General features: G+C 44.5%; 1 protein-coding gene across 1 annotated transcript in view; it reads right to left on the bottom strand.

The window, feature by feature from the left end:
• The window catches only part of DENND10 (DENN domain containing 10), a 192,989-nt gene that overhangs the window by 129,074 nt on the left and 42,496 nt on the right, over positions 1 to 21,419 (bottom strand). The window contains exon 2 of the mRNA XM_085602954.1: positions 6,915 to 7,111. Within this exon, the coding sequence (XP_085459080.1) occupies positions 6,915 to 7,111 (197 nt within the window). The remainder of the gene's footprint in view (positions 1 to 6,914; positions 7,112 to 21,419) is intronic.

Raw genomic sequence — 21,419 nt, forward strand, 5'->3', positions numbered from 1 at the left:
CCAGCAGCCACCAACCGGAGTCCCCCTATCCTCCATAGGATAACATTGGTCCTCAACACTCTGCACCCGGACGCCCGAGTGCCGCTGAGGGTGCAACAACAGTGCATCACTGACCCTGGGAGACCCCCGAGTCTAACCTCAGAACCCTAACTCAAAAGACCGATTACTTACCTCGAAACCGATAACCTGTATTTCCTCATAGAATAACATTGAAACTTTTTCTCCCAAAAAAGTGTTGACTTTGGAAAACTAAGAATATTCCTTAAAAATCACACAAATAGGGGGCGTGGCTTGGACGGCAGCGGCAATGGCTGCCAAATCCCGTCGCTCGGCAAACGGAGGAGCGATTAGAGCTGAAATCTGTGGTAAAAACAAGCGGATAACAAAACGGAGGCCAGATTTGTTCCCGTAATGACATGAGGCACAGATTGCGACCGGGTGCTCTCGTGCCAATTGCCCAGAAGATCAGCAAGCCTGAAACGAAGTGAGCGGAGCCTGGAATGCACAAAATGGCGGCGATGCCCGAGACGATCAAGAAAGATATGGAGCTACCGTAAATGGTGATTAAGCTGCTTCGCTGCATCACCCTGTGAGATCTACTGACCATGAAGGTGGGTGCAATATGCTAAAGTTTGCAGCAGGAAGAATAAACCTCTTGGTGCCTCCAGTTAGCAGCACGTTCTGCCTGACCCTGCAATGGCTTCCCTGCTGGTAGATATCTATACCTCCTCGTCCTTACATCACTGCTAGTGCTAACATATACAGCGTGATTCAGGGTACACCTGTGCCCACATTGCCATCACCCGCCATCATCCATTGGTAACCACAGCGCCTGCTGTGATTATCTTCGCAGGACCAGCTCGAGTAGCCTGAATCCAAAATGGCGGAGTAGAGACAGAAAGTCTGTGGGTGTAGTAACGAGTGCCAAAACCTCTCCGTATGAATGCTGCGTTGACACTGACACTCTAGGTCTGATAATAAAGCCACATAACTGCGCCAGAACGGTCTTCGATGAGCTTCAGGAGACATCTGTGACATCTGTGGCGGAATAGAGAGTGCTGAGCAGTGTACGCAGCGTTCATTTGCGTACCAAAGCCATTGTGCGCATTATGGCCGCTGCAAACCTTTGAGCTACCACGCGCCATCTCCGCAATGTCCTCCTGAGGTCCAATAGGGGGATGTGTAGAGAATACCACTGTCTAAATGCTGTATAAACGCACAGTCAAATACACAGTCTAAACGTGCGCCAACACACTGCCACAACATCTGCGAACCAACACTCTGCCCGCACTGCCTTCATTGCCATCGCAACGACCGCCAGGCGCTGTGAATTGGTGTGAGTTGCATTTTGAAGACACCTGCCAACCTGAGGCTGACGATCAGAAGGGATAGAAATAAGCGCCAAACCCAACACAAGCTATCATACGGGCGCAGTTCAGAAGCAAATTGAGTTGCTGTGTGTTACATGTGGTGGACACCTGCCAATCTGAGGCGGACGACCAGGAGGAGAAGAAAAAAGCGCCAACAGTCTACTAATACCCAACGGAACCAGCAATACTACCTAACAGCAACGAAGTCCTGTGAGTGTCCCTAACCACAAACAATTTTCTTACATCTTCCTCACAAACACAGAAGAGAAGTTGGTGCCAACTACTCACACTCCACGACACGAAGATGGATGACAAAGAAAGCAGAGCTTCTTTTAAAAAGGCAAAAGCGGAACCAGTTATTTCGGACTCCCCAATCAAGGTCAAACCTGATCTAAATAGCACAATGTACATGATATTTAAAAAATTAGCGGAAGTTCATGACTTGGCAAAATCCACTAAACAAAATACAGATTCCATGCAGTTGGAGCTCACAGCCATCTAGGCAGACATGAACACTATGAACTCAAAAATCAGCAACGCAGAGCAAAAAATAAGCGACGTCGAAGATGTAGCCACCCAGGCTAAGTAAATTAAACACCTCTGAAACGTCACTAGTGAGCTTAAAAAACAAGCAGCGGAATTGGAAGACCGAAATAGACGAGGCAATATACACATTTTTGGTATTCCAGAGGATGCTGCAGGTTCATGAATGGCCTTCCTAGAATCCTGGATACCCATGATAACTGGGATAAATTTGTACCATGGCTTGGAAATGGACAGAGTGCATAGGATACCGACGTTCAATTCCTCAAACAGAAAAGGAACTCGTCCCATGATATGCAAACCGCTACGCTACCAACATACGGAGGCTATCCTAAACTTCGCCAGGAAAAACCACCAGGTAACCTGGGAAAGCCACAGAATTAACTTTACACAAGAATACTCAAAGGAGACGGTAGACACGAGGAATGGAGTCCCTCAATTACGGGACAAATTGAGAGGAAAAAAACATTCCATTCTCATTTTCAGGCCCTTCTAAGTTTAGAATTGTTGAAAATGGCAAATCATACTTCTTCACAAACCCCCAAGAACTGGCGCGGCACCGGGAAGCAGCTCCAATTCAAGAGATGGAACTTTCCGCAGGAGCATCCAATAAACAAAAGACTTGATATCCTTTGAGTTATGATATCTGGTTCACCCTTCTTATACCCATGCACCTGCACAATTGCAACTGTATAATCTTATTGGTTTTTGCCCGCTGCAGCTAAGTAATTAAACTAGCACAATTGTTACAATAATGTTCTATGTCCTTCATGGCAAATACCAAACTTACCCTCAGTTACATTTATATTAAGAATTCAACGCTTATTCTGGGCGAGTTGTCTCATAGCTCTCTCGCTGTATACCAAGTTAACAAGTTAATACGTTAATATACGTTATAGAACAAGGCATACTTACCACTAGCGGTTAGAGACATTCTTGTGGTTCACAATATTGCACCTGTTCATAATAGTAGTCGTAATTATCACTGCTATAAGTAGGTTCTATAGTTATTTCAGATATGTTTCACCAGATGCAACAATCTTCAAATTATTATCCTCCAAGATGCCTATTGACGGACCTGCTATCGCAGCTCATGCATTCGATTCTCTCAGGGAGGGCGGGGGGGGGGTGGGGAGGAGAGACAGAGGGTAAATGTACTTGTGGTTGTTTGCTTTTTATTTTATGTAAGTTCTATTCGCTCCTTGAATTGTGTTGAAATGTCAGGAATGCTCTATTTCAAATACATGGTCAGAGACAGACCCCATATGAGCATTAATGTGAGAAGTTCCTTTCAGTTGATCTTCAGTAGGAGTCTAAAAACTATAGTGCAGATAACAAGGACATCAATAAACACACATACTCCATATGCTGAATCATATATATAGCAACCTCTAGACCGGACGATTTCTCAGACTAAGGATATAGCAGAGGATCTTAACATAGTATCCCTAAACGTAAAAGGGCTCAATCACCCGGTTAAGCATAGGAAAATATTTGACTACTTCGCCAAAACAAAGGGCGACATCATACTTCTCCAAGAAACGAAACTCTCAGAGGAGGATGTTGGCTTCATCAAGCACAACTGGATCTCCCATATTTCCTGCTCACCGGCAGACCATAAGAAAAAAGGAGTCATTACCCTTATAGCTAGAAAATCCAATATCACCACTGTCTCACACACACACACACGATGATGGGAGTATGTTAGTCACACACCTGAAGAGAGGAGATGACCCCATTCACGTGCTCAACATCTATGGCCCTAACTCCGATGAGCCCACCTTCGGCGAAAAGATATCGAATACAATTGAGAGCTTTCCTTCAGATGACCTCATCATAGTAGGCAGCAATTTTAACCTGCCGTTAGATCCCCTTATAGACTGTCAATCAAAGTGTAGATACCAACCCACTCGCTCGCATTAGGTTCTGAACAAAATCTGCTCCAAGTTCAACCTTAGACTCATGGCGCCTTCAGCACCCAGATACTAGGGATTATACATTTTATTCAGCCCGCATAATTCCTATACTAGGACTGACTACATTCTAATCTCCGGTACATTCACACATCTTATAGACCAAACGGATATAGCCCCTAAACTAGTGTCAGATCACTCTAGCTTTAACACCAAACTTGTAGGTACTCATTCCAGCCTACCTCCTAAAAGGTGGCGCTTTAATGATGAGGTACTCTCTGACCCAGTAAACAGAGTAAAGATCGAAACTGCTATTAAGGACTACATTAAGGAAAACGACCTCCCAGGTACAGACACATTCACACTGTGGGATGCGCTTAAGGCGACCATCAGGGGGGTCATCATTGGAATTAAAGCAAAGATCAATAAAAAACTAAATTTAGAACTTGAGTCACTGGAGAAAGAAATTAAACTCCTAGAAACATCACATGTTGAGGCGTTAGATAATAAAGACATCCTGGGTCGACTTGTTAAGAAAAAATATGAATATAACAAAATTGTGAGTAAACGAACTGGAGTGTGGATCAACAAATTCAAGGCACTCAAGCTCTGCGAAGGGAAGACTCAAAAACATTAGATTTCACTATCCATTCACACATATTCAATGTAGTGAGTGCAAACGCAGCTGTGATGTGGTCCTACTTGGAAAGCTTTGATGCAGCTCGGACAGCTGAAGCCAGTACAGTGCCAGGCATTTTGGTTTGATTAAATGTCCATGAACCCCACATTACAAAATTAAGAGAGAAACACAAGTTGGTGGGGAAGCCACCAATTAGAAGAGATGATTGCAGGTGGTGGGCACCAGCACTTGTTTTAGGGAACCTGTACTTATTTTTCAATATGAGAAACTGAACCAGAGAATACACGAAAGACATAAGCAGTGGCTCTGATAGAAAACAGGGATAGTAAAGAACCTACAAAAGTGGGTTTAAGGGACAGGTAGTATACAGTGATGAACGCAATGGAATCAATACTAGGTAACCCTTAGCATTGGACTACCCCTGCATTCAGCAACATTGCTGGCGAGCTTTGAGGAAATGTTTTGGAACCTGCAGGGCAGAATCTATTGAGATTTCCAAACTCTTATTAGATGTCCTGAGACGGGGGAAATACAGATGGTAGCGAAGGTAAACATGCATATTTAATCAAGACATACAGACAAATGATCTAATCAAGGCACACCAATTCTTTGCTCTTGGTTACGACTGGCTACAGGCAGCTTTACATGGCCATCAGATGTTTTATCAAATCTTTAAAATAACAAAGAGTGGGCTTGGCTCCATCCCAGAAGACGAATTCTCTCGCTCACCTTACGTTATTTGTTTGGACTAGGACTGCACTGCTCATGGAGAGCTTGCATTGCTGAGCTTGATGTATTGGTATTATATGTCAATGTAACAGCCTCTTGGTTGAAAGAATATGGAAATGCTCAGTTTGCTTATATCCTAAGGTCTTCTTAGTGCATCCACTGGTGATTATAGATTCATGCCAGAATTAAATGAGTATAAAGAGCAGGGTCACACTGATCACTAAAAGATAAATGCAGGAGTGCATGAACATAAACAGGAGTCAGAGAATGACCACAGAAGGATAACTCGAAAAAGGACATTCTACAATATAGATTGAAATTATCTGATAATGCTCACAAGTGCTGCTGTCCAGTGCATAAGGCCTTTCTAGTGCTTATTTCATGAAAGGTCTTTTATTGGTGGAGAAGTTGTAGGAGTTTCCCCGTGAAAAGTTACCACTGTTACTGATTCTTGCCAGGAGTTAAAGACCATGAACTGGAGAAAGGCACTGATCACGGTGAACACACACTGAATAGTGTCTGAAGTTTTACGAGTCCATCCACTTTTGGAATGATTTTGTTGCCACTGGTTCATGCCCGGAGTGAAAGAGCATGAACCGAAGACATACACGGATCGTAAAAAGATGTGCATGATAAAGCAGTTTCAAGTGAGAAAGAAATTACAAATGCCAAGGGGCTGCTTAAACCCAGTGCTGAAGGTCTTCTGCAGCCATAGATTGTTGATTGAGGTTTCTCCCATAAGCCTGTAACATAAGGATTCTTCTGCTAAGCGATACTGAGACAGTGAGGTCTGTTGCAGTTTTGGCCTGGGCACAGTTTCTTTGGTCGCGTATCTTGAACACAAGCTGAAATGTAGTACCTCATCTCTATTTAAATCGGTCTGTAGCAGGGTATAATAAACAGAAACAGTATTAGAAATGCAGCGTCCGAGACCATGTAGGGGTTCAAGTCTCAGGTTTCAGGAGTTCATTAACTAGGGGCTTTTAAGGCCACTGGTTTATGCCAGAAGTGAACCAGCATCAACGGGAGACCGACACTTACTACAAAAGGGATGGCTGAATTTGTAAGTCATAAGCACCATGAGTAAAGTGTAGCCTCTCGAGTAGAGTATAGCCTCTCGCCATTAACATGAGTGCAGCCATCCGTGCACTTACTTGTCTTACCAAGCCATTCATCCATACAGTCATCAGTGCATTCAACCATCTTTTTACTCACCCATTCATCCACTCACCAATTTGTATATAAACTCATAAATTCAGTCATGTATTCAATCACTCATCCTTTGAGATATTTACCCCTTTGACTCAATTTCGTAGTCATCTACTCAACACAATCACGCAAAAAAAAAAAAAATGCCACCCCATGAGGAAGCATTTTGATTTTTAAAAAAAACTGAAAAAAACAGGCCTATTGGCTTTAACAAACTTGGGAAATGTTGCATTTATTTCTTTTTTCTCGCTATTTCCTTTTTGTTATGTTAATACTATTTATAAACTGGTTGTTAACCTAGTGTTTAATGGCGCTTAGGATACATTTAAAAAAACGTAATAAAAAGTATGCACGGCTACTGGCTGCACGTGCAACCCCCATTCTCCAGCACAGCTGACACACTGTTACATTGCAACATTTTCAATGTTTTCGCTAGATCTTGGACTCTAACGTTCCCCAAAGAGTTAGCCTCAAAACTCCTGCAAATACCATCAATAGATTGTCTCTTGCCTTCGTCAGTGCTGCAGGGTCAGTCACGTGCATGGCAGCGATGTAGAACCAGGTCCTCTTGAACTGGCCGAAGAGGAAGGGGTGCAGGCCTTTGTTCTCGTGTGCTAGGCAGCACTTCCGTAGCAGGAGACCCCGGAGCTCGGCTGATATGGAGGGATAGCACCAGACCCATAGTATGTCTCCGTTCGTGTCTTTTTCTAGAATAGAAAAGTGCGGGATGCAAGTCGGTGAGCCTTAGAACACTTCTCTACCAGGAAACACAGACATGAGGCATTTCAACAACTCTTCCTATCTCTACCAGGGTGTGTGTACACGAATCCTTACACTACATCTTTTGGCTATCACCAGTGGATTCAGACATGAGCCTTTACCACACATTCCCCTATTAGGAGACGCTGCCATGTGGCCTCACTGTAACATTCTGCACTGGAGAGCGCAACATGAGTATTAAAGAGGGATACTGTGAAGTACCTTCCTCAGACACAATGGTTTGCTGTGGTGGCAACGTGGATACAATACATTACACTCAATAGAAAAAAGAAAATACAAACAAAAATGACATTCCAATAATACTTATGAACAAAGCAAAGAATACATATGGATTGAGGGAAACAATAAGTGTATCATACATGTATGCACTGCGAAAAAGTATGAATAAGTATATGGTGGAGATAAATAAAAAAATACACATAAAGTTCATGATAGCAAATAATTAAACAGCCAAATAGGTGATCTCCCGATTTTTTCGACTGGGATTACCGAAACCGAATTCCCGAATGCGATTTTATTTTTAAAAGATCTATTTATTGCAAGGCAAGCAAACAAAATAACAGCGACAGCAAGTATTATACAATGCAGCATCAAGACAATCTGGTAAATTAGAACCCCCATCAGCCACTCAAATACCCTGGTCCCTCTACCCAGCCTCCATCAATTCACAGGATAGCACTAGGGTCTGGGCACTCCAGAGCTACAGGATCAAAACCACGACTGTCAATAGGGACACATAACCGGCCTCGATGATCATTCACTTTCCCCCATATCTTGGCCCATTTTTTTGGGAAAGCCTCTGCTTTCATAAACCACTCTCTCCTCCAGCATGCACCGATCCATGTCCCGCTTCCACTCACTCAGTTGCGGTGCTAGTTCCGCCCTCCGCAAATGCGCAATATTGCGCTTGGTCACCATCACCCCCCAATGTCATTCAGATCTGGTCCATACGAGTAAGATCAGTCACCTCACAGACATTCAAGAGACACCACTTCGCGGAGGCCTCCATGCGGCCCCCCACACACATGTTGAGGAAAGCAATGACTGACTTCCAATAGTGTTGGATTATTGGACAGCTCCACAGCATGTGGAAAAAACGTACCCTCTTGGCCGCAGTTCCGGATACACACGTTGCCCTGCCCATTTTCGGCATAGTGCTGCATGCATTATAGCATCTGTGTAGGAATTTTAACGGGACAATGCAGAGCCTAGATTTTATTGCAACCTCTCGGGAGACGCTGAGGCCTCCGGCCACTCGTTGTCCTCCAGTCCCCCCAGATTTTGCTCCCAGTGAATTCCCAGATGTAAGGGGAGTGGACCTATGCAGATGAAGCCCTCCTGTGGGCTGCTTTAGTTAGTTCTGCTCCCTCTGCTGGAAAATTAGCCGTGATTAATTTTGGAAAAATAGTGCTCTCCGGGAGAAAATACTGCCACTCTTTGGAGGATGTGGTCATATCCTGGGGTGTTGCCCTGCACCTCACTGGACAGGAGTGACCTCCTGCTTGACCCAGAGAACTTGGAATAAGTATCTGAGAGGGAAAGAGCCTCTCAGATCCTCTGCTTGAAACTTGAGAGAAGAAGGGTCCCTTCTAAGGAGCCTGATTTGCACCAACCAGGCCCTGCACTCTGAAGATTGCAGCTGTTGGACAATCTTGAACTAAAGCCCTGTGGACTTCCTTGCTTCAAAAGGACTAAAGGTGGACTCCCTGCAAGCTACAGGTTCACAGAACTCACATGGAGCATCACCAACAAGAATCCCCAGCCTGGAGAACTACTAGTGGATTTGTGAGGGTCATGTCTAAGTGGATCGTGGGAACTGAAGTCCCAAACTTTCAACTACCATCTCAGAGATTCCAGACCCTTGGAGTAAGTTGTGGACACTTTGGGGAACTTCAACAAGAAGTTCCAGAAGTTTGGAGAGGCTTGGAGCAACTTTGGAAAAAAGCTCAATAAGGGGACCGGCTTGACCTTGTCAGCCAAGCCGGCGACCCTCAACCGCGACTTGGCCTGCCGTCCAGGTTCGTCCCGCTGAAAAGCTCTGGAGGTCTGACTTCCAGAGTGTGACCGGGTGTAGGCGGAAACCCAAGCCGGCGAACCCTCACCAAAGCCAGCCTGGTGAAGAGCAGCCAGGGACCCCTGAAGAAAAAGCTCCGTAAATGTTTCTAAGTCCGAATGTAGAAAAGGTGACCGGGACCAATTGCCAGAGCCAAGCTCCCACTTCCAACAGCGAGCTGGCAAGGATCCTGGTCCCGCTGGAAAGCTACGGAGGTTGGACTTCCATTAGTTTGACAAGAGCTCGTCGCGAACCCTCATCAAATCCGGACTGGCTAAGAGCTTCGAGGGACCCCGCAAAGAAAAGCTCCAGAAAAGTTTCTAAGACAGAAGGTAAAAACTTTTACCAAGAGCTACCGCAGGGGGTAGACATGCAGGGCTCATTGCAGCTGGCCTGAAACGTTGACTTTGACCCAGTCTAGCGCGATCAGATGTCCCAATAGGCGTTACAGGTTTCTATGTGCTATATAGAGCTAAATCTTTAAAAATTCATAATTCCTGTTCCCTACATTGTTTTTTTTTGTGTCATTTTAAAGAAAAAAATATTTCCTATTTTTATAAATTGGTGTTGGATTTTTATTGTGTGTTGTGTCTTAATTATTTACTGAATTTGTGTTTTTAATTCCTTAACATACCGGTCTTTGAAGTTAAGCCTGCCTGCTCACAGCCAGCTACCAAGGTTCGAGCATGGGAATCATTTTCTAAGACCAGTACCGAGCCTTATATTGTGGCAGCCGCCCTATTGCCAGGGGCAGATATACATTTGCCCCTACTAATAACCCAGTTTCCAACAGTGACAAGCCAATAATAATGTTTCTAGGCCTGATTGTTTATTATAACAAGCATTTGCAATGCAATAGGTTTTGCATTTAGAGAGTTTGAGCTATTGGCATTGTAAATGACAATAGCTTAAATTCTCGCAAATGCAAGACCTAATTGCATTGCACATATTTTTTGTTTACAAGCGCGCCATGCGGTGCTTTCACGTTAACAGAGGCCACGCCCCTTTCTTTAGACGAGCCGCATCTAACGAAAGGGACGTGGCCTCTATTACCGTTAAATCGCGGCACGGGGGTCTTGTAAACAACAACAAAAAGTGAATAAATAGTTTTAAAAAAACATGCTGGCATGTTCAGCACCGCAAATAAGCCAAAGGCGTTGCCACCCCTATGGCGTGTCGTGCTATAAAAAACTAAATAAAGCGTTAGGGGAGAGCTTGTCTTGCCTGCAACAGCAGGCAGGTTAAAACAATTTATGGAAATAGCGCTTGGAGGCTGTAATTAAAGCCTACCAAGTAACAATACATGTAAGAGGGCTAGTCCTTATGGGAGGTTACAAGATAAGACAAGGAGGTACTAAGGAGGGACTACAAAGCCTATTGACCAATGAAAAGTCACAGTTTACAAAGGAGAATGACACAAGCCAATGGAAAATATGGGCGGAGAGTGGGCTGAGCTTCAAGTCCATACCGGAATACAGCATGCCTCACAGAGCAGCCCATGCGCTGCCCAGGCTCGAACTAAAAAGTGATGATTGAGGCAGTAGGCCAGACATATTTATTCAGAAAAAAATGGTTAAAGTCCTTTATTTATTGGTATTCAGGAGTCGATCGTTATTACTCTGTATTAAATCCTACATATTTGTTACATGAAATCTCACAGATTACCAAAGCAGGCATTCAACTCAACTCAATAGTAGCTTTATTCGACAGTTTTGTCATAAAAGCAACATACATTACAACAAATATTAAGATAATAAATATTCTGAAGTCTAAAACATTTAATAGCAAATTAAACAGTAGATACTGCAGAGTAAATTAGTTCTAAAAGCAATTTCATAGATGTACGCTCAAAATATCCCAGGCAATTCATACCATGGTTTAACCTATCTTCATAACTTAGACTAATTCAATCAGACAACCCGAGACAACGCCCTAGATCTAATGGTCCAGGCCCAGCCTAAAAACTTAGCCATGGCGATTTTTATTGGCTGTGATGGGTCTGTTGTGAGGATTCTTAAAGCCTCATCATGCTTCCTAAAGCCCAAAAGCTTACAAATAGGTTTAACCCACATTGCACAAGGCTTTTTATACAGTGGGCAAAAAAACAACAAATGACTAACAGTTTCTTGCTTCTCAATACATTTTGGGCAGACTTTCATAGTAACCCCAACCCAGTTGCCAGAGAATGATCCAACGGGTAGGGTACCAATCCTCATTTGGAAGTATAACTTCCTGTCTAGAGGTTTCTCAATAAAGTCCCAAAAAGGTTCTAGTGCAGGTTTCAACTTCAGTTCAAGGAACCGACCAGACAGTTGTTTTACTGCACCCTTCGCTAGTGTTGATGCAGTTATCATATCCCAATACATCTTTGATGGAAAAGAAGCATTTTGGGGATCCTCCCAAAGATCTCTCAGACCTAGGTTCACCAGCAACAACCTTATCTCCCCTAGCCATTTAATCCTATGAAAACAGTCTGTGTCCATTACATCTTTTAGTCCTCTTGCGTAATGTGAAAGTTCGACCGTACACCACAATCTTCGCCAATATAAAAGAGGGCGAAGTTTAGCCAGATCCCTTATTGTTTTCCTTCCCAAGTCAAACAATAGTGGGCACATAGGAGTACTTTTCGGGACGCCGGTAACCTTGCGCCAAAAAGAATTTTCGGCAACTGTTATGGTAGATAGATTCTGGAACCCCCATAATTCCGCACCATACAGAGTGGAGCTTAGAACTTTCAGGCCATAAATCTCCAACAATGGGCTAATTGGTTTGGAGAAAGAGGTTTTAAAGTTAACTGTGAGAATCCCTGCCTGTTACTTATGCTTTAGGGTAGCTGTATTAATTTTTTTAGACCAGCTCATGTCTGACTGAAGCATAACCCCCAAATACGTAAAAGCATCTACTTTTTCAAGAGGGTCATTATTCAAAAAAACCTTGCCCCGAAAAGATTTGTGGTCATTAAATGTCATAAATTTTGTCTTCTCTGTATTGATTACAAGGCCCCGGATCGAGCAGAAGGCATAAAACCCACTAAGGGCTTTTTGTAAGCCACTAGGGGTCTTAGAAAGTATCATCCGCGAACATGAGGATAGGTATGCGTTCTTTCGCCAGCACAGGGGCATCGGTGGGGGTCTCCAAGAGGAAATCAGCCACTCCGTTCACGAAGAGCGAGAACAGGGTGGGCGCAAGCACGCAACCCTGGCGCACTCCCCTGTCAACGGGGAATGAATCAGTGACCTCACCCTTTGCCCCCCACCGGACCCGCGCATGGTTATCCTCATGTAGGCGGATGACCAGAGACAGCAAATCATCAGGCATCGCCATTCCACTTAGGACTCCCCACAGCCTACGTCGTGGCACCAGATCGAAGGCTGCTTTTAAATCAACAAATACCACATACAGTGCTCCTTTCCCCAAAACCACTGTCTTCCAATATATGTTAATGAAGCGGAAAACCTGGTCGATGGTACTTGTACGGGGTCGAAAGCCGGCTTGCAGTGGGGTAAGAATATGTTCATCATCCATCCATGACTGAAGCTTCTGTAAGATCGGTCTGCCCATGATCTTTTGGATGGAGTCTATAAGACTTATTGGTCTATAGTTGGCTGCAACGGATTTATCCCCCTTTTTAAAAACCGGTATTATCTCTGCCCCTTTCCAAGAGGCCAGGATTGGGTCCCCGCAAGCAATAGCATTTGCTAAATATCTTATGTACAAGTGCCATGAGGTTTTGTAATTTAGAAACACATCTCCTGGAATGTTATCTATGCCAGGAGCACGACTAGGGATAATAGTATCCAAAGCCCTATCTACATCCCCTAACGTAAACACCTCACCAGAGAAGAAAGTTATATTAATGGGACCCATAGACTGTTCGTCCTCCAAAGAAGCATACTGGGGTTTAAAATATTCCACCCAATGATGGTGGGCTACGTTATTCGGCGGGGGGTCCGGGACCTCCCCCCTGTCCCACTTAAACGTATCCCAGAATACTTTAGGGTTTCGTGCCACACATGCTTCCTTAAGCTCTATCCATCTTGCCTGGTCCCAAAGTTTTTTGGCGGATTTGACTGCTTTTTTATAGGAGTCCCGTGCCAACCTTACTTTAGCTGGGTCACCTTCACCTATAGCTAGCCCCAAGGTTCTCCGCCACTGGCGACAGTTATCAGTGAACCATCCCTCCGTTTTGTTCTTCTTACCCTGGCGGTGCTTGACAGGCCTGCAAAAAAACAATTTTAATTGCTCAAACAGTGCTGTATGCATCTCGGTGACATGGGTCAATGGAATCTGGCTTCTTTCACCAGGACCCCAAGCTTTCAATACCCTGTCCACCTCAGTGTTCATCGCTGTCAATGTTTCCTGGGATCTTGAGACATTTTTCCATCTCAGATAACATGTGTCATTAGACAATACCAGGTCGCTGGCTCCTTGTACTGGTCTAATTGAAATAAAATCACCTAACAACCCAACCATTGTGACAATGAGTGGGTCATGGTCACTTTCTACTCGGGTAACTACGGCCATATCCCTCACACAATGCCACAGAGGCAGGCCTACCAGGACATAGTTAATGCGACTTGCCCTGCGTCCATTATTAAAGGTATTAGCCCCCTTCCTATCAGAAATTGTACGCCCATTTGCGGCCCTCAGCCGTTGCCCGATACAAAGCCCTTTCAATTGTATTGCCGCCTCTGACCATTTTTTAAAGCAGGCATCAGTTTTGGTGTTACCAACTCTGAGAAACCATAGGTATAGAATATTTGCCCTGTGAGAATCCTTGTTAGACCCTCTTAGGAGAGATTATTTGCCTTGCCTACTGTAATTTACATACTTTTGTAATTTAGAGACAGAGGTTGCCTCGTGGGAAAGCTCAAGCTCAATATAGCGGACCTAAATAAGTTACGGTGATACGCGACTGGTAACATCTATAGGCCTGATAGGTTCACTAGGAAGAGGTATTTATTTCAGATGCAATAGGTCTGATCAGTTTATTATGAAAAATTATGTCAAAGTTAGTAGGCCCGATATATTTAATATGTAATACATATGTTAAAGTCAACAGGCCTTTATGTGTAGATTCAAGGAAACAAACAGGGGGGCAAAGAGGGTATTATTGCATTTCCCTTAGGCTTCTTTTACCCGCCCAAAATTGTTGATAGACCATACAACCTCACTCCCCGGTTTAACCAGCAACTAGACACACACAGGCATGAACTGGACATTAGTTCTACGCCCAGGGGTGACCATCACTTTCAGGAGGGATTAGGTGGTAATCCTGCTGCTCCCCTAATCTTGGGGAGAGAGGTAGGAGTAAACTCTGTCAACCACAGACGAAAATTAACAAATAGATTTTCGCCACTGAGCCAGATGGACGGGAATGATTGACCGATTGGTGGCTCCGCTATACAGGGGCAAGTTGTAGATACTCAGAGGGTGGATCCAAACACTCTGCCCAATAGAAATGGGCCAAAAGCGCCAAGTCAAGATAAAATACTGAGTTGGAACATAGCAGGATTAAGAAATAAAATGGATAACACTTTATGGAAAGATTTACTAAGGGATTATGAGGTCATCAGGCTCCAAGAAACTTGGGAAGTTGACGATATTTTTTGGCTTGATGGTTACGCAACATATGTTGAGCCAGCAAGGCCTTCTATAGCAGGCAGATCCAAAGGTGGTCTTATAACTATGATCTCATTAAGGGTTGCAGGAAGCCATTGTAAACTGGATCTCGGTTTATCGAACAGTCTAGCTGTTGAAATTGTTCCCACCAATGCAACTAGGATTTTAATTGTGAACTTTTATAATTCATTTGATAGATCTAATGCTGTAGAGCATCTATCTAGTCTTAAATTGTTTCTGGAATCCTATAAGGAGAAACAAGTCACACTTTATTTGGTAATAATTCTGGGTGATTGATTTTAATATTAATTTATGTCAAAAAAATTGCCAGGTTACAGATAGTTTAGGCCCGGGGTAATATATGGACGCACATTTTGAACATACGCAACAAGGTGTGTTTTTGATGACATCCTGGCGGAGTTTGGTCTTCTATACCCAATTGAAGGGATTGGCGAGGCTGTTGTACCTTCTTTTAAAGTTAGGGGAATGAACACAACTATTGACTATATTTTCAAAGAAATGTTATGGCCAGATCCACCTTAGCTGTTGACTTTGCCCGCAAATTGGGGGCAAAGCCTATGCAAGCAATGTTAAACATCCATTGGGCCAAATGTATTACCATAGCATGTTATGGATCTGACATAGGGGATACAGGGAATCGAGGGACATTCAAATAGTTGAAATTAATTTCTTAGAAACGTGTTATCTGTCCCACAGTCAACATCCTCTTTTATAATCCATCAAGAAACTGGGTTAGGCTTTGTATCTGACCTAATCAGCATGGCACCCTTATTAAAGTGGATAGGCATTTGGACAAACCCAGAGCTAGGGATGAATCGTGAAATCATTTGTGATTGTATAGCACTTGATTATGCAAGCAGTATCCCTTGGCTGAGCCACGTAAAAAAGCTCTCTACCAATCTAGAAAGGCCAGAAATGTTTAATTCCCCAGAAAACTTGATTAAAGCAGATTTATTCTGGGCTAAAAATACGGTTTTGCAGGTTGCACAGATGGACAGGGAGGCCAGTGAGATTAAAAAACGTTGGTCCGGACACATCAATTATTGTCCACTTCAAGTACCATGGAACCCTATTTAAACTTAGTTACAAATCAGGATCACTGTTTCCTTTTAGTAAGACTTCGATTCAATCAACTGCATTTACTTCTGGCCGAACCGAAGGGATGGAAAAAGATTGAGGACCTGGGTGTTTGTTCATGTGATAGTTTTTCGACCCAGGACTCAATGCATTTTTATCTTATTTTGTGAACATTTTATCTATATTCGGAGGCAGTTCATTTTACCTATTTTAAGGGGCAAAGCATTTTTACAGGCTAGACCTGCTTTTATGTATTTACAGATGCTGACGAATGTGTGGGAAATTTTTAACATTGCTAGTTTTCTGACAGCAGCAGTCAGAATAAAGAAAAATAGGATTATTATGAATTAGATCATTTTTAACCTCGAGAAATTATTTACTTTTGTATCATGATGTGTTTTGTATATGATCATACCATATCTTTTTTGTACCTTGTTGATGTTGTGCAATTGAAATATTTTAAGTATTTTTTGTAGTATGCTTTTATGGTTTTATTTAACCGAATAAAGTGAATTTGACTGACTGTGTAGATTGTTTTGCATCTAGTTAACCTCTTCCATGCGCAGGACGGCCGGGAGCCGTCACGTGTCACGATGGGCGTGTGCGCACGACGGCTCCCGGCCGTCTGAATCCCCGCCCACTAATAAAAACGCCCGCACGCCGCAGGAATTCCCCGCACATGGAAGGGGTTAAAGCGTGCAGTCGAGTAATTTAGGCAATGTAGGCAAGGATTTTGGTGGTGATGTAGAAGATTTGCACTGTGTAATAATCCTTGCTAGAATGTCTTTGGGTGGCCTGAAAAACGTAGCTGTCTGCCAGGATCTTGCAATAACAAGAAAAAAGAAAAAAAAAAGAGAGCATATGTGCAACCTTTTCTCTGTGTAGCACCGTTCACAGATTTAGCAATTTCAGGGGTTGTTCTTGCACAATGTCCAGGCTTTGCATGCAACAGTGAGGAATTCATTTTTTGCCTAAACATGATTTCTCACTTGTTGTGAAAGAAGTCAAATGACAGGAAAAAATTGTCAACAATATCAATGATGCTCAAACCTAGCTATCAGGTGAAAACAATAAAGAAGAACCATAATTACAAAAAAGATGACAGCTAAAGAATGGGAAAGGATATCACAATTAAACAAAAGTGTCATACTACTAAAACTGTGAACGACAAGCATTGATAAATCCAAAAGGTCTCGCCTTTGAGATCTACTAGCCAATGATTTTTAGCCATGCTGCACAGCATGCTCAAGTTAAAAAAAACAAAAAAAACTTTTGACTCAGCTATTTGCGTAATGACGCAGCCTCGGTTTTTGTTTTTTATTTACTTACAGATCCGAGGTGGATCGGTAACTAAAAATGAAATAAAACGTGCTTAAGAGTTTTTTGATTTTTTTTTTCTTTTAAAAGAGCAGGAGCAAAACAGGGTTGGGTGCCTAGGGATGCCAAAGCAACACAAGGAAGTGCGGGAGGGGGATGCGGACCCACCACAGGGGTTCGCAAAAATAATGCTGGATGTGTATGTCAGGGAAAGCAACAAACAGGGAGATAGAAGGTCGGCCCGTGTGTTGGAGAACCAATGGGGAGAGGTTCACAGGTGAATGCACCAAGTAGGGAGGGAGGGAGAAGCACAGGAGTGATGGAAAGCACCATGAAGTGAAGGAGGAGAGAAGTACACAAGGGAGACTGCTCAGAAATCATTTACTCTTTATGGACTCCTTAAAACAAAAATAAAGTAGTTTTGAAAAGCAAGCAGTGGAAGTAGGCATGTCAGCCAATCAAGAGATTGTAAAGAGGCAATGCTCCATAAGAAAGGAAAACAGAAAACTGACAAGCTGAGACACGAATAGGAATCAGACAAATGTGTGACACGAAAGCCAACCAATGATAAACAATGGGCAGGCTTCAAGTTCCTCTATGTTCTTCGGAAGCCACAATAGGTCTTGTAACAGACAGTGCATGCACCGTCTAGGAGACTAGACCAAAAAATAAGGCTTCAGTCCTTTTCCATCTATGCACCCAGGATCTGGAACAACATCCCCGTATCCATCATGACTGCCTCATTGCGCTCCATTTTAGGAAACGGTTTAAGAATGTTTCTTTAAAGAACACTATATTCACAATGCATTAAAATGTATTAAAAGTCCACAACCCGGCTTCCTCTCATATTGCTGGTTTACTGTATGCTGGTCTTTGACCATATACAGTACTGCACTGCCTTTTGGCTAGATTTGCGCTGTAGAAATACCATATTCATACAACTCTCAATATAAATCAAGTCAGGAGTTCTTTCAAACTTGGGGGTGGGCCCAAATTGATATCAAAGGGGGAGGGGTGCCAGGCACTAGACAAGAGGAGAATTGTTCTGACAACAGTCTTGTGTTTTAGTGAAAAACACTGAGTGGCAGTGAGCCACTCTTTAATGGGTCATTAGTAACATCTTTTGGCATTCATGCCATGGTTGGAAGTAGGTGTCAAATGGTGGGCTTCAAATAACCCTCAAAGTCCCCCCACGACCCTCCCTATTTGTGATAAAAGATCACGCACTCAATGCTTTTAGACTTTAGGGAGACCAGCCTGCTCATACCAGGTTCACACACTATCATGTATTTCATTGCATTTTTTAAGGGGAACATAATTGCAAAGTGTGAATCGTTTATTATTTTTAGAGCTGGCAATTTTATAATTGAGATAAATATGTATGTCATTCGGGGGGGGAAAAGAGATTGATTTTTTTTTTTTTTTACCTGGGGGTTGATTATAAACGTTGAAGACCAGTACATTAGGTTGCAAAAAGAAACGTAATCACCCCAGTATTCGAAATTTCGTTTGGTAACCAAACTTTGAATGCAGACGGGGACTTCTGAAGGTTTCTTACACCATTAGGCAGTATCATTTCGGTCCACCCTCAATGGGCATCTAATGGTATAAACACAAATACCTTGGCATTGCAATAGGTTATTGTACACTATGCTGATAAAATAGTCTGATATCTTATCTTCGCACCTGTTCTGTTAGAGGTTTCCACTGGGGTGCATCTCTCTGCTGCCGTCTTCTAACCTACCTAGAAACCCTTACTCTCACTCCCTCCAGATCCTGTACCTGGGCTCACATGAATTCATCTCTCCCTATTCCACTGCCGAGCAGGAACCGCCATCTTACAGGAAGAAAAGCGGGGCAAGGTAACTGGGGGCAAAGGTCACGTTCTGTAAACCAATGTCTCCCTCTCCCTGTAGACAAGGAACATCTGAAGTGTCCAATGAGCACCAGTGAAACAGGTCTATTACTGCCATTTCCGGCTATGGTGTGAAATTAAACCAATGCCAGCTACTGGCCATCTTGGGTTGAAGGAGGCTGCAATAATATAAACAAGCATTGGCACAGCCAATAGGTCTCGCTTTTGGGACCTTATATGTGTTTAGCCATGCAACACTGGATGTTGTTTAATCAAGGATATTGTGCTGGATAACTAAACACTTATAATGTCCCAAAGGCGAGACCTATTGGCTATGCATTGGGGGGCCTTATAAGAGTTTAGATAGAGCTATTGACTTCGCCAATGTTTCTAAGCTGTGCTGTAGAGAAGTGTGGCTGCTGTGCTGCATGCTGAGAAGGTGTAATTAAAAAGTGTAAGAAGCACTGAGTGATGCTGTGGTGTCGTTGAGTGATGCTGTGGTGTCGTTGAGTGATGCTGTGGTGTCGTTGAGTGATGCTGTGGTGTCGTTGAGTGATGCTGTGGTGGCGCTGAGTGATGCTGTGGTAGCGCATAGTGACGCTGTGGTAGCGCATAGTGACGCTGTGGTAGCGCATAGTGACGCTGTGGTAGCGCATAGTGACGCTGTGGTGGCGCTGACTGACGCTGTGGTGGCGCTGACTGACGCTGTGGTGGCGCTGACTGACGCTGTGGTGGCGCTGACTGACGCTGTGGTGGCGCTGACTGACGCTGTGGTGGCGCTGACTGACGCTGTGGTGGCGCTGACTGACGCTGTGGTGGTGCTGACTGATGCTGTGGTGGTGCTGACTGATGCTGTGGTGGTGCTGAGGAGTGATGCTGTGGTGGTGCTGAGGAGTGATGCTGTGGTGGTGCGGAGGAGTGATGCTGTGGTGCTGCTGAGGAGTGATGCTGTGGTGCTGCTGAGGAGTGATGCTGTGGTGCTGCTGAGGAGTGATGCTGTGGTGCTGCTGAGGAGTGATGCTGTGGTGCTGCTGAGGAGTGATGCTGTGGTGCTGCTGAGGAGTGATGCTGTGGTGCTGCTGAGGAGTGATGCTGTGGTGCTGCTGAGGAGTGATGCTGTGGTGCTGCTGAGGAGTGATGCTGTGGTGCTGCTGAGTGATGCTGTGGTGCTGCTGAGTGATGCTGTGGTGCTGCTGAGTGATGCTGTGGTGCTGCTGAGTGATGCTGTGGGGTCGCTGAGTGATGCTGTGGGGTCGCTGAGTGATGCTGTGGGGTCGCTGAGTGATGCTGTGGGGTCGCTGAGTGATGCTGTGGGGTCGCTGAGTGATGCTGTGGGGTCGCTGAGTGATGCTGTGGGGTCGCTGAGTGATGCTGTGGGGTCGCTGAGTGATGCTGTGGGGTCGCTGAGTGATGCTGTGGGGTCGCTGAGTGATGCTGTGGGGTCGCTGAGTGATGCTGTGGTGGTGCCGAGTGATGCTGTGGTGGTGCCGAGTGATGCTGTGGTGGTGCCGAGTGATGCTGTGGTGGTGCCGAGTGATGCTGTGGTGGTGCCGAGTGATGCTGTGGTGGTGCCGAGTGATGCTGTGGTGGTGCCGAGTGATGCTGTGGTGGTGCCGAGTGATGCTGTGGTGGTGCCGAGTGATGCTGTGGTGGTGCCGAGTGATGCTGTGGTGGTGCCGAGTGATGCTGTGGTGGTGCCGAGTGATGCTGTGGTGGTGCCGAGTGATGCTGTGGTGGTGCCGAGTGATGCTGTGGTGGTGCCGAGTGATGCTGTGGTGGTGCCGAGTGATGCTGTGGTGGTGCTGAGTGATGCTGTGGTGGTGCCGAGTGTTGCTGTGGTGGTGCTGAGTGTTGCTGTGGTGGCGTACAGTGTTGCTGTGGTGGCGTACAGTGATGCTGTTGTGGCCCTGAGCGATATTGTTGTGGCCTTGAGTGACGCTGTAGTGGTGCTGTTGTTGCACTGAGTGGTGTTGTGCTGGTGCTGAGTGATGCTGTGGTGGAGCTGAGTGACGCTGTGGTGGCGCTGAGTGACGCTGTGGTGGTGATGAGTGACGCTGTGGTGGTGATGAGTGACGCTGTGGTGGTGATGAGTGACGCTGTGGTGGCGCTGGGTGGCGCTGAGTGACGCTGTTGTGGCGCTGAGTGATGCTGACGCATATGTGTAGGAGGTCAGAAATCACTTGCAATTTATGTGACAACCCCTGCTTTGATTTTTTTTATGTTTAGATTTCCTTTGTAACGTGCCACTCCCAGAAATAGCTAAACTCCCAAACCTGACCTTAAATTTATG

The sequence above is a fragment of the Triturus cristatus genome, chromosome 1_2 (assembly GCF_964204655.1).
Source record: "Triturus cristatus chromosome 1_2, aTriCri1.1, whole genome shotgun sequence".
NCBI classification, from domain to species: Eukaryota; Metazoa; Chordata; class Amphibia; order Caudata; family Salamandridae; genus Triturus; species Triturus cristatus.